General features: G+C 37.2%; 1 protein-coding gene and 2 long non-coding RNA genes across 5 annotated transcripts in view; 2 read left to right on the forward strand and 1 right to left on the reverse strand.

Annotated features, from left to right (window-relative positions):
- Positions 1 to 1,338: 1,338 nt before the first annotated feature.
- LOC122519824 lies at positions 1,339 to 3,877 on the reverse strand. The gene is made up of 2 exons (XR_006304373.1): positions 3,702 to 3,877; positions 1,339 to 1,484 (listed from the first exon to the last, which is right to left on the reverse strand). It is a non-coding gene; the product is annotated as an uncharacterized LOC122519824 (long non-coding RNA).
- Positions 1,549 to 4,066, forward strand: LOC122519825. The gene is made up of 2 exons (XR_006304374.1): positions 1,549 to 2,330; positions 3,218 to 4,066. It is a non-coding gene; the product is annotated as an uncharacterized LOC122519825 (long non-coding RNA).
- Positions 4,067 to 4,799: 733 nt separating this feature from the next.
- Positions 4,800 to 13,117, forward strand: part of LOC122519821 (protein kinase C-binding protein NELL1-like) — a 66,832-nt gene continuing 58,514 nt past the window's right edge. For all 3 annotated transcript variants that reach the window (XM_043639559.1, XM_043639560.1, XM_043639561.1), the window contains exon 1: positions 4,800 to 5,332. In XM_043639559.1, coding sequence (XP_043495494.1) covers positions 4,897 to 5,332 — 436 coding nt within the window. In that variant the 5' untranslated portion in view covers positions 4,800 to 4,896. The remainder of the gene's footprint in view (positions 5,333 to 13,117) is intronic.

A 13,117-nucleotide genomic window follows, 5' to 3' on the forward strand; every position in this document is an offset into this window, starting at 1 on the left:
CCTCGATAAGTTAACCCTAGGCAATGGGCGAATGGTATTAGACAGAGTGAGAGAGAAGATACACCTATAATTGCACGTAGGGCAGCTTCGTCGTAACGCTTCATGGATCAATAGCTGGGAAATGGCCGGAAGCCAAGTCCGACGATGTCGTTTCGAGTTTTGCCGTTGTCATCGTACGGGACCTAAACCCCTTCTTCTTCTTCTTCGCAGCAGCAGCAGTGTCCCACTTGTGTGATCAACCTTACACGCATCTTTCCTTCATCCTCTTCTTTTTCTATTATTTTTCTTTCCTTTTCTTTCCTTTTTTTTTCCTCTTCTTTTTCTTTTTCTTTTTCTATTCGTAGCAGATAACGAAGGTGTTCAACTCGGTAGACTCAACTCGTTAGAAGTTTTATCGTTAAGATCGAACGATCCTTAACTTTGAAGAAGAGGAAAAGAAAGAAAGAGAGAGGGAAGGAGAGAGAGAGAGAGAATATCTAACGAGTACTTCGAAAGCAAGTTGAAAATATCGATCGCAACCCTTTCACTGTCACGCCCCGATTATTATACCAAGACTCCTCCTTGTCTGCAATTTTCGATATCTTCTTTTGTCTCGGTGGTTACGCTTATTGTGAAAGTTATCATTTATAATTGCTTTACTATAAGACGTTCCTTTTTTATCCTATAATAATATATTATTGCTCACAATAATTGTAACAAAAGACACACTCGATAAATGAAATTGCAAAAGTTGATTTTATAATATTAAATAAATCACATAAAATGAATTTCAAACACATATATATATATATTACATTAGACGCATGATCTCTCGTAATAATAGTTCAACGTGTTTGTTACTAAATGATGAAAAAAAAAAAACAATTTCGTTTATAAATTCTTGCAGCAAGATATTTTTAGAAAATGTTCGATCGAAGAAACTTAAGATCAAATTGTAATATGAGAAACGTACGCGTACGTTGGATAATTCGTTAAAGAAAAAAAAAATTGATTACGATCTGAAGTTATCGACTAATATGAAAAGGTTCGTTCATCTGCCTTTTGCAAAAGCTTCTCTTTAGAGTAGATAATATGTGTTTTATACGAATACACATAGACGTATTACTAAGTAAGGAGCACACAGTAAGTACGATTCGTAGTGCGCAGCATGCGCACCGCGGGACGCCATTTATCCGAGGATCTCTAAATACCCCCGAGGGTCGCTATCAAAGCACCCTCCTGGCGAGTATTGCGGAATCGTCCTATAAAGGATATCGCCGATCCGATGGCATGGATCGGATATTGTTTGCATTTCCCTTTTCTTACTTTTTACTCCTCTTCTCTTTCTATCTTTCTATCTTTATCTATCTTTCTACGAGTTAGAGATACCTTGTGGATTCATTTCTATGTTCGATTTCAATCTTTCTTTGTTTGTTTTTTTATTTTTATTTTTTTTATTTTTTTATTTTATTTTTTTCCTTCCATTCGAGAGAGATATGCTGCATCTGTGTGTCGAAAAAAAATTATTGCTTTTTTTAATAGACATGTTTTTATTTCTTAAGATTACGATCGAAAGAATTTTATGCCCTGAGTATTTCTCATAACGACTTAGCAATAATATAATCGTTGCATTTAAAATAGAATTGCATTTCCGTTACCGAGTGCAGGATTAATTTTGGTTCTTCAGTATTACGCGTGTGTGACGAGTAGTTGTTGTTGTTCGAGGCAAAAAAAATCAATTTTTGCTTTAACAAGTATTTTCATACGAAATAATGATAATAACATTATGCCCGTATACATTATTAGTTTCTAAAAATAGCACAATAATTTGATTTTGAATTACATAATTCTCTCATTCTTCTAAGAATTAATTTTCTTTAATAAACTATCGCGTGTCGGTCAGATAAAAAAAAAAGAAAAAGTAAACGTACTCTCGATTCTTACAGTATATTGGCTTAGATATTTTTCATACATCTGACTTTTAATCGGATTATTAAAATTGCAATAAAGAGAGAGAGAGAGAGAAGCTAACGTTTGTAGCAGCAAACGCGTTGAGGGAAACGAACGGCCGATGGAATAAATTTTCTCGTGGCAAAGGTAAAGGCGCACGCGAGCCGGTCATCCGACTAAGAAATTCTTATCCTGTAGATCTGGTTCACAAAAGAGGTGGGATATAAAGGAGAAAGAAGGATAGGGAGAGGGAATGAGAGGGGGAGGAAGAAAGAGAAAAAAAGAAAAAGGGCATGTTCGTAATAGTAGCGCGTGCCACGACAAGAAAGAGTAGGGAGGATTGTCCTGGGGCCAAAAAGGACTCCCCTCTTATTTTTTGGAAGAAGACGAACAACCACCATGTATGTATTCCTTTCAAGTTTATACTTTAGGTAGGGTCTATGGTATCACTTCGCAACGGGCATCGTAAATGACCCATAAAGACAGATGCCATATTTTACAATATTTTTTCTTTTCTAAGATTAATACAGGGTGACCATCGGTGTTTAAAATGTGAATTGATAAATTGAGATATCGAATAGAAAGAATTTTGATCGTATTTTTAATAACATTGATTAAGTAATTGTTAGGTATAATATTATATTAGAATTATTGAATTTAAATTAAACTCAGACGCGAAGATATTTTCGTGAGGTTTACGTATTATGAAAAAGAAAAGTAACAAAGTTGAGAAAAGTAGTGGGATGTTAGGAGGGGAGTAGACAAGCCACAACAAGTTGCAACCACCTGGCGAGGTAGCTCAGTCAGTCCAGTGTCCTCCAGGTGCTCTCGAAACCCCCAGTCACGACGGGGCTGACTGCTTACCTCCTGACGCAACAACGGAACCGATGTGTTAAGAATCGAGGACACTTCTTGATCGAAATTACAAGGACCTATATAACTAGGATATAGAATATAAAATTCGGTAATAAAGTGGTTGGATTTAAAAAAAAAAAAAAAAAAAAATAGGATTGCGTCGGGATTGGCAAAAGGGGCGGAAAAAAAAAAGGGAAGAAGAACCTGATCGAAGATTTTGTAGGTCGCGAAGGTCGATCGAGATTTCCGCAGTGATCGCATAATTTTCAAGGCGAGATAGTAGGAGGAATAGCCGGAAACGTTCTGGCACGAGCCAATTAAATCCACCGAGATTCTTCGGGTATATGTTCTTTTCCGTTCCCTTTCGTAGTCAAGTTACTTACAATATTGCCTTTAAACAATATTTTCTTCATTATTTGTGTCATTGATTTAGAATGGACTAGGGTGATTGTAGTCTGGTGCGTGTAGGGTTGGATAGGAGGTAGGAACGCGTGTTCTTGACGGATAAGAAGCAGAAGCAGAAGCAGAAGAAGAAGAAGAAGAAGAAGAAGAAGACGGTAACGAAAACGAAGAAGAGGAATAGCTGTCGCGCCGGCGGCGTACGACGTCGACGTAGACGTCGACGTTGACCGGCGACGCTGCCGTCGCCGTCGTCGTCGGCGGGTATAACGCCAGCGGGCAAAAGCGCGTTACCCCCAGTCGGTGGAGCGAGAGAGTCGCGACTAGCAGACGAACGAGAGACCTCGTCGTGACGGATAATAAAAAGAAAGAAAGAGAGGGAGAGAGAGAGAGAGAGAGAAGGATAGAGTGAGAGAGTCGTTGAGTACTAGCAAATACGGAAAGAGATAGAAATAAAGTACTTTTGGATAGTTTATCGAGTGTAAAGGACACGGAACTGATTGGACAGTAGGCAATACCGTGTATCAGAGGTACTCGATGCGCCGGTGCACCACCACCACCATTAGTACTACCACCACCACCAGCAGCACCACCACCACTGCTAGCACTACCACCACCAGCACTATCACCGGCAGCAGCAGCAGCAGCAGCAGCAGCAGCAAGCACGATCAGCAATCGTAGCCACTGGCAGCACCGCCGTCGCGAGTCTCAGTCGCCACCGGCGCCACTACCGCCTCTACCACCGCCTCTATAACCACCGCTCTTGGCAGTAGAGCCTCGCAGAGACGTCCACCTCGTGGTCGTCGGCACTTCCTTGCGGACGGTGCTGGTGTCCGGGTGGTTTCTAGGACGTGCGTTTGCTCCACGAGTAAAAAGAGAGAAAGAGAGAAAGAGAGAGAGAGAGAGAGAGAGACGAGATTGTCAGTAGAATAGAAGATATCCAGTGGTGGGAAATAGGGAAAAGAGATAGAGAGAGAAAGATAGATTGATAGAGAGGGTAGTAGTAGTAGTAGAAAGAAGAGGGGTTGAATCAAAGGAAAAGCAGCGAGTAGCAAGTTTTGATAGTTCCCATTAGACGACGTATTATACACGCGTATCGATGCACATTCTCGTCTATTATCGTTGTGTCCGGTGGCTGAGGTTTTAACGGCGCGCGCGATATTTCGTTTTTGGAGGGTTTCTTCCCTCCTCTCGGGAGTGCCGTCGACGGTTTTCTCGCGCGGGCTACTCTACCGGCGAGGTAGGAGGAGGTGGCGCGGAGGGCGATCGCAGGGTCGTCGTCCTTGTCATCCGCAGCAAGCAGCGGTAGTTGAGGAGGAGGAGGAGGAGGTGGAGGAGGAGGAGGAAGGAAAGGGAAGGGTCGGGAAGGGAAGGGAAGGAGGGTCCATCGGTCGAAGTGACGGTGCATGGTGAAGTGTCGCGAGCGAAGCGGTGTCGTCTCGTCGAGGAGGAGGTGGAGGAGGAGGAGTAGGAGAGGAGTGGCGGAAATAGGCGAGAGATTGGTCGCAGGGGTAAGGATAAGGGTGGTATCGGGCCGAGGAAAGGTTGCGAGTGTTTGTGGTGATGCCTCGCATCGGCGAGTCCTCCTCCAGGTCGTCGCAGGGTGTCGTCGTCGCAGGTGCGCTCGAGTCGCGCTCGCCCTCACCGACGACGCGGATACGCTGACGAGGGCAGCCCACGGTGGCACGGCAGTCGTCGTCGCTCCTGCAGGCCATGTATTACGCTCCGGTAATCGACCCTACCGGCAGCAGCTGCAGTGCCAGCGACCACCACCACCGGCAACTAGACCACCATTACCATCACCCCCATCATTCCCGTCATCTCCATCATCCAAAACAACAACAACAACAGCAACAACAACAACAACAACAAGAGCAACCGCATCATCATCCTCGTCATCGTCATCATCATCATCAATATCACCGGCATCGTCATCGACTACTTCAACCGGCGGCTACAGAAGAATCGAACAGGACGGAGGACGAGCCGGCTTACGTCCTTTTACTTCGTTCTCCCAAAAGACCAGCTGCTGCCTCCTGCTGTCACGCAGCGAGGAGACCGGGCAGAAGACGACGCGACGGTGGACATGCCGTCAGGATATTCCTCGTCGCCACCGCCGCTGCCTTCCTCGCCCTCGCCGTTTCCCCGGGTAAGTACGCTCATTCTCTCTCTCTTTCTCTCTCTCTTTCTCTTTATCTATCTATCTAATTCTAACTCTATAAGTATATACATATGTGTGTGGCTCACGTATTTCTTTGACGTTTCTCAAACAGAGTCGTATGTAATCGCCGTATGCCACTTTATTGGCGCCTGCAACGTGTCCACTCGAGGAGGACACGTGTGTATCCTCGAAACCATTGCGAAAAATAAAGAGGAAAGAGAGAGAGAGGGAAGGATTCCTCAACGATATTTATCCCTCTCTAACTATCTGTTTCTTCGATGGTGGTCCTCCTCGAGAGCTTACGATGAACGGATTAAGACAAAAAATAGCATAGAGTTTGATCACTCGTTCTCGTCGTCCGACGATACTTGAAATTCATCTCTCAAAGTGAGTGAGAGAGAGAGAGAGAAAGAGAGAAAGAGAGAGTTAGAGTCTAAAGAACTTTTTCATCTAGTAGGTCGTTAAGATCATTTCTTTGAGAGGTATACTTACGAAGAGCGTGGTTTGATATCGTGAAGGATCTTCTCCTGGCAAGGTCATGAAAGTGTGAAAACGTTGTGCAGCGGAGAGACCTGACGCATTGCGTCAAAATCAAATGACGAAGGACGAAGAGAAGAATAGGAGGCTGTACTACGTGGCTTCGTTTCTATATTTTTTCTCTTTTTCTCCTTTTCTCTCTCTCTCTCTCTCTTTCTTTCTATCTATCTCTCTCTATGCTCGAATTTTTCTTTCTCTCTTTCTCTCGTCGCCAAGGTCGAAACTACGACCGCGAATCTGTAAGTACTCGTATCTCGTTCGCGAAATTAATGGACCGAAATCGGATCGGATGATGGATCTTTTATCGAATGATAAAGCACGGGAAAGAAGATAGGACAGATGGATAAGAGGAAAAGAAGAAGGTGGTGAAAATAGAAAGAGAATAAAAAAAACACGAATCTTTAGGGTTGACAATTTCGTAATTAATAAAACATTAATATATATATATATCGAGAGAGAAAGAGAGAGGGTTTTTTTTTGTATTTCTTGGATTTCGATGGATAGAGAGAAATAGAAATAGATCAAAGGAAATTGGAAAATAATTTAGTTTGATTTAGTGTAGGGCGGTAAGGGAGGTGAAAGGGATAGTTGAGGGTCACTCAAGTCGATGTGCCATTAAAACGTCGTCGTTGCAGTTAAGTCTCGAGTGAGATCTCATTTTCTTCTTCTTCTTCTTCTTCTTGTTGTTCTTAAGCTTCCTTAGCCGTGCGGTCCCCGTAACTCACGGATCCGGTCGAAACGTGGCGTGTGGCCCGTAGACACGGTCGAGCCGCACCCACGCAAGGCTATTTATCTCGTCGTTTGCCGAAGCCCAGTGCCAAGAGTATATTTTTTTGCATGCTAAATCTCTTTCTTCTTATTCTTATTCTTATTCTTACTATTATTATTATTATTATTATTATTATCATCATCTTGTTCTTTTTCTTTGGTATATCTTCTTACTCTACCCCATCCTCTCATAATTCTCATTCTCATTCTCATTCTTAACTCTCGCTCTCGAACTCACTTTTATTTTCATTATCACTTTTACTCTCGTCAGTCAGAATTATGATACAGACGAGCCACGCGACGGAATAGTATCCCATCGAAGGATTGATCTCGCAACGATGGTGCGATCCGTCTGTCACACTTCTTAAATATCAATTTATTCAAATGTTTTTTTTGTCACAGACCCAGACATTCCATAATCGACATTCCATAATCGACATTCCATCTTGATTGAAATCTTAATTGAAATAGTTTTCTACCGTGCTATCTCGTGCGTTAACACTTTTTTTTTTTTATAGGATTTACCTTCTCACCGTTGAAATTAAAGAAAAAGTTATAGAAATAACGAGCTCGCATATTTGTTTTCTTTTCTTCTTTTTTTTCTTTTCTTAAATGAAAAGTAGAAGAAGAAGAAGAAAAATAGTGTAAAATATTCGGACGTTTTATAATCATTTTTTTGTTGTATATTACATTTTTTGGATTACACACATCATTCGCAGGAATTATATCAGGAAATATCGTACGTTGAGATGAAATTTATCGATGGCCTCGTTTTATCGGAATAAATTAAATTACAGAGAGAAGTAAACGTTAGATATTAAAAGTTATCAAGAAAGAAAACGGAATGAGATTAAAAAAGGGATATAAACGTAGAGATGTTCGGTAAAAGTAGTAAGTATAGTTTTGGTGATCGAAAGAAGGAACAATTCGTAGGCAGTAATTCTCTTCTTACTCGAAGGGTGAGTCAGTCTCCGTTATCATCCCTTCCCTCCTGCTACCCTGTCTTTTTCACCCCTCTAGATCTCCATCGTTTCTTTTTCGCATACATACGCATGGTATTATTCCGAATTTGTCCAATAATCAATATTCCTTAATTATATTCTAAAACAATTGCGTTAGATAAATTTGTTTCTATTTTTAACAAGTTCCTTGTCACGTGTCACATCGTTTCCGGTATACGTTTAAACTCACTTCAATTGATTTACGATATTTTTTTCCTCTCAACATAGAATTCCAACAACGATTATTCATATGACTTTTAATTATTATCTAACAAATATTAAATAAATAAAAATTTAATTAAAATAAATTAAATAAATAAAAAGTAGGCAAAATTTCTTAGATACGTCAAACCTCATAGTGTGCCTCGTGCACCGTTTTATTAACTCCACGTGGCATGTTTTTTTTCTCTCGTCGGTTGAATGCAATTTTTTTTTAGAGAAACGCGTTGCGAATAATAATTCAAAGAACAAAATATTTCTCGTATTATCTTAAAATACTCAAAGCGAACTATATTTGTAAATGCAAAATTCTTCTACAAGAATTTCATTGATATGAAATACAACGATTAAAATATAATCCCTGCAGAGAGGAATAATAATAATTATATCATTTTGTAACGAGGGAAAATCGTGATAATTATTATAACCAAAGAAAATCATTCGCGTTTCTAACTCGTTCTCCTTGCGAAATATTATAAAGGGTTTCCTTGAGTTTGTAATTGTTTGAGAAAAAGAGAAATGGAGAGCGACAGTCAGACAATCAGACAGACAGACAGACAGACAGACAGAGACAGAAGTAGAAGAGACACACTCTCTCTCTCTCTCTCTCTTTCTTTCTTTCTCGTTGACTCACGAACGTTCAAAGTAACGTTTCACGTTCCAATTTTAACCGAAGCCGAATAGATGGATTGTCTTTGGCGCCAGTGTACGCGCATATAAGTGCGTAAAAATAGCTAAGTGTCCTCTGGTAATTGAGCTATGGCGAACTATTTCTGAGAAGGGTGCAAGTTTTTCAAATAAAAGGAAAGAGAGAGAATAGAAGAAGAAGAAGGAGAAGGAGAAGGAGGAGAAGAATGAAGACAAAATTGTTACGAGCATTAGATGTAAACTTAGTATACTTTGAAGTTCGTCATTTTATTTTTTCATATATCTTCTTATCGTACAATAATAATTATTCTTTTTTTTCTATGTGAATGAGATAGAAAAGAATGAAAATTTTCGTTGCAATAATTAGACGTTTCTTTCTCTCTTTCAAATGTGTTGTAAAAGGTTCATAGTACTTTCACAGATTATTCTTCTCCTACTCCAATTTATTGCTATTACATTTGCATAATTTGTTTTTTACTCAACAAAATCTATATAAATATTGTTCTGATTTATTTCACACTTAAATATTATAATGTAATTAGACGTTTCTCTCTCTCTCTCTCTCTCTTTCAAATGAGTTGTAAAAGGTTCATAGTACTTTCACATATCATTCTTCTCCTACTCCAATTTATTGCAATTACATTTGTATACTTTGTTGTTTACTCAACAAAATCTATATAAATATATTGTTCTGATTTATTTCACACTTAAATATTATAATGCAATTAGACGTTTCTTTCTCTCTCTCTCTCTCTCTCTCTTTCAAATGAGTTGTAAAAGGTTCATAGTACTTTCACATATCATTCTTCTCCTACTCCAATTTATTGCAATTACATAATTTGTTGTTTACTCAACAAAATCTATATAAATATTGTTCTGATTTATTTCACACTTAAATATTATAATGCAATTAGACGTTTCTTTCTCTCTCTCTTTCAAATGAGTTGTAAAAGGTTCATAGTACTTTCACAGATTATTCTTCTCCTACTCCAATTTATTGCAATTACATTTGCATAATTTGTTGTTTCTATATAAATATTGTTCTGATTTATTTCACACTTAAATATTATAATGTCAGCTATGTTTATTAAAGAAACGTGAAGTAGATGAAATAAAAGTAGAAGTAGAAGAAGATGAGGAGAGACAACACTCTCTTATTATTCGTAAAAGAAATGAGAGAGAGAGAGAGAGAGAGAAAAGTATGGAAGAAGTAACACGGTGAAGTTCTCTCGAGCCTAGCAGGAGCATTACGTGACTAAATTGCGTTTCCCGTAAGTGTACTCGGATGAGAGACGGCAGGCACTGTCCCGGGGGTTTCGAGGTTTTTGGGGTTGGCATGACATGCTACTCTTCCACCCTCTTTCGTCCCCCTTAGGTGTATACCCTTCACGCACACACGCATTCACTTTACTAAGAGACGAACAACAATTGTGTTGAGAAGCCGCACACACGCTTCCCACGGCATGATTCCAGAACTTTTCCTGGCCCTTTTGCTTCTTTCCCTTTTTTCATCTTTCCCTTTTTCATCTTTCTCTCAATCTTTCTTTTCATTCGCGTTCTCATTTCTCGTCAAAAGAAATCTACGCGAAAGTTATCGTCGTCATTCTATAAAATCGAATTATTTTTTTCAATCCTACGTTATATTTCTTTCCACTTGTTTGTCGAATTTGTTTCCCAAATATTTCTCCTCTTTTTCTTCTCATTTTATATTAATTTTTGCATTCGTTTATTATTATTATTATTCACTTAATCGTACAAATCACGTTCGATAAATATGCACGCACCCACCACCCTTCCACGAATGATTTCGAATTTTTGAAAAGCTTCGACGATATTCGTGTATTTGTTTTGTTTTGTTTATTACGAGGATTCTTATTATTCTTTCTAGTCCTCCCCTCTCTTCCTCTTAACCCCCAATTTTATTTATACGATAACATTATACTCGTGTTTTCCTTTTGAAACGCATTATTATTCTCGACAAGACGAACGCACGGGTAGGTGGGTGGGAGGTGAGGAAGATAATACGATAATATCTCTCGATATCTTTCGGTTGTCACGTTCGACAAATATTCGACAAAAACAGGGCGGAGGGAAGAAAGTAGACAAGGAGGAGGAGGTCGAGGAGGAGGAGGAAGAGGAGAGGGTGGCAAGCTTAAAGGTTTTACGATGTCTCGTCGAAACGATCACCACGATCGCAATAAATATTCGATTATTTATGGAAATTTCTGAGAAATGGAACGTTTATCAAAGAAACAATAAAAAAAAGATAGATTTATTATTTACTCGTCAACGAAATATATTTTGTCTTTTACGTTATGCATAAATAATATTTTGTTTCTAAACGAGTAATTTTTTGTTCGTAGAATTGCTTTTTTCATACAACAGTTTCAAAAACCAGTCTTATTTTTAACGACAAGGTAAAATATTTCGGACGAACATTTAATTGAATATTTGTTCATAGTTTTTTAACGTTAATTAGGAAAAATATTTAAATAGGAAAGTTCAATCGGAGAATTGTTCTTAAATTTGTTGTAAAAACTGTACGAGAGAATATTATGAAATTAAACGACAAAAAATTTGTTTAATATTCGATTTAAATATAAAATCGAGAATTTTTATTTCAATTTTGTTCAATAGTAGTAATTCAGAGATACATGCAATGAATTATTATATTTGATTTAAATCGATGAAACCTTTCGTTCTTATTTCATCATAAGAAAAACACATTTCGTATTTTGTATAGCACTCTATTATCGTTGCTATCCAATTACGTTGACTAACTAAACCGCGATTACGCGATTTGTCATACGATATATTATATACATGTATATCTTTTAGGAATTTCATATGTTAGCATCTTTGCAGGAGATGTAAGGAGAAACTTGACCACTGATTAAACGTCACCTGATGTCTCAGATTCTATTTTATTTTTTTTTTTTAACCAAACTAACCGCCAACAAAATCCAACACTTTGTTTTATTATTTTTCTACACACAATTTTCTCTATTATTTTATTTATTTATTTATTTTTTCGTCTACTCGTGAAAACGCTAGCTTTTCGTAAAAGATTGTTTTATTTCTTTTTGCGGGTACAGAATGTGAAAAGATATTTGAATTGATCCAAAAGGGGGAATATGAAAAATAGTTCTACCTGTCGTTGGTATAGAATAATAAAAAGAAAAAAAAAAAGGATTAGAGGGTATCAGTTTTCCTCAGGATCCATTCATTCATTTTCTCTTTTACTCGAGAGAGAGAGAGAGAGAGAGAGAGAGAGAAAGAGAGAAAGAGAGAGAAGCACTTGGATCCCCTTTAGTGCTGTAGGTCATTCGATGACGATGACCTAAATCGGTTAAAACGACCTACAGTTCTTCTATTGCGACGCGTGGCACGAACCAAGTGTGGAATCGAATTTTTCATTCTCTCGGTACAAGTTAAAATAACATTTTTCTTTCTTCACCTTTCTATCTTTTTAATACTATTTTCTTCTATTTTATTTCTTTCATTTCTTTTTCTTTTTTTTTCATTTAGAATCGCATTAATTCGCTCGATAAAACGATAACATAGTAATCGTTCCGTAAACTCGTTAACGTTCTCAATCGTTGATGGTGGTAGTGGTGGTGATGGTGGTAGTGTTGGTGGTAGTGTTGGTGACCATTACGTACGAATCGTACGATCGTATTTTCATTCGTCAAATGGATATTGCCCATGGTAATTTGTTACACTCCGATCGTATTAATTTTCTCGCTTCGAGTTAAACGTAATAATGAGAATGAAAAAAGAAAAAGAAGAGAAAAGTTGTGACGGGGAACGAAGTTTCTATTTCTTATACTTGGGGATATAACAACGGTCGTCATTGTTACGTGGGTTTAATAATATTCGATGAATATATTTGAATATTTTCCTCTGCTTCGTTATTATATATTATTATATTTATTATAATTAAAAAATTAATTAAATATATATTATATTATTATTTTTAATTAAAAAATTAATTAAATATATATATTATATATATATTATTAATTTTATTATTAAACTAATTCTAATTGTCAAATACATTATTTTTTCTCTCTCTCTCTCTTTTTTTGTTTCTCTATATTTATTTAACGGGAAAAAGTTCATTAAGAAAATGGCGACATTATATATATTATATATATATTATTATATATTATTATATTTATTATAATTAAAAAATTAATTAAATATATATTATATATATTATTATATTTATTATAATTAAAAAATTAATTAAATATATATTATATATATTATTATATTTATTATAATTAAAAAATTAATTAAATATATATATTATATATATATTATTAATTTTATTATTAAACTAATTCTAATTGTCAAATACATTATTTTTTCTCTCTCTCTCTCTTTTTTTTTCTTTATATTTATTTAACGGGAAAAAATTCATTAAGAAAATGGCGACACCAATGGACAAATATTTCTAGATAGATCATTTTTATATTACTTTTGTCGTTCTTTTACGAACAACAAGGCCACCTGCGACCCTGAAACGTGCCAACGTGGTGGTAGACCAACGTAGGTTACTTTTTAACAAATAATAATAAAAAAAAAAAAAAAAAAG

The sequence above is a fragment of the Polistes fuscatus genome, unplaced genomic scaffold, assembly GCF_010416935.1.
Source record: "Polistes fuscatus isolate 324 unplaced genomic scaffold, CU_Pfus_HIC Scaffold3, whole genome shotgun sequence".
NCBI classification, from domain to species: domain Eukaryota; kingdom Metazoa; phylum Arthropoda; class Insecta; order Hymenoptera; family Vespidae; genus Polistes; species Polistes fuscatus.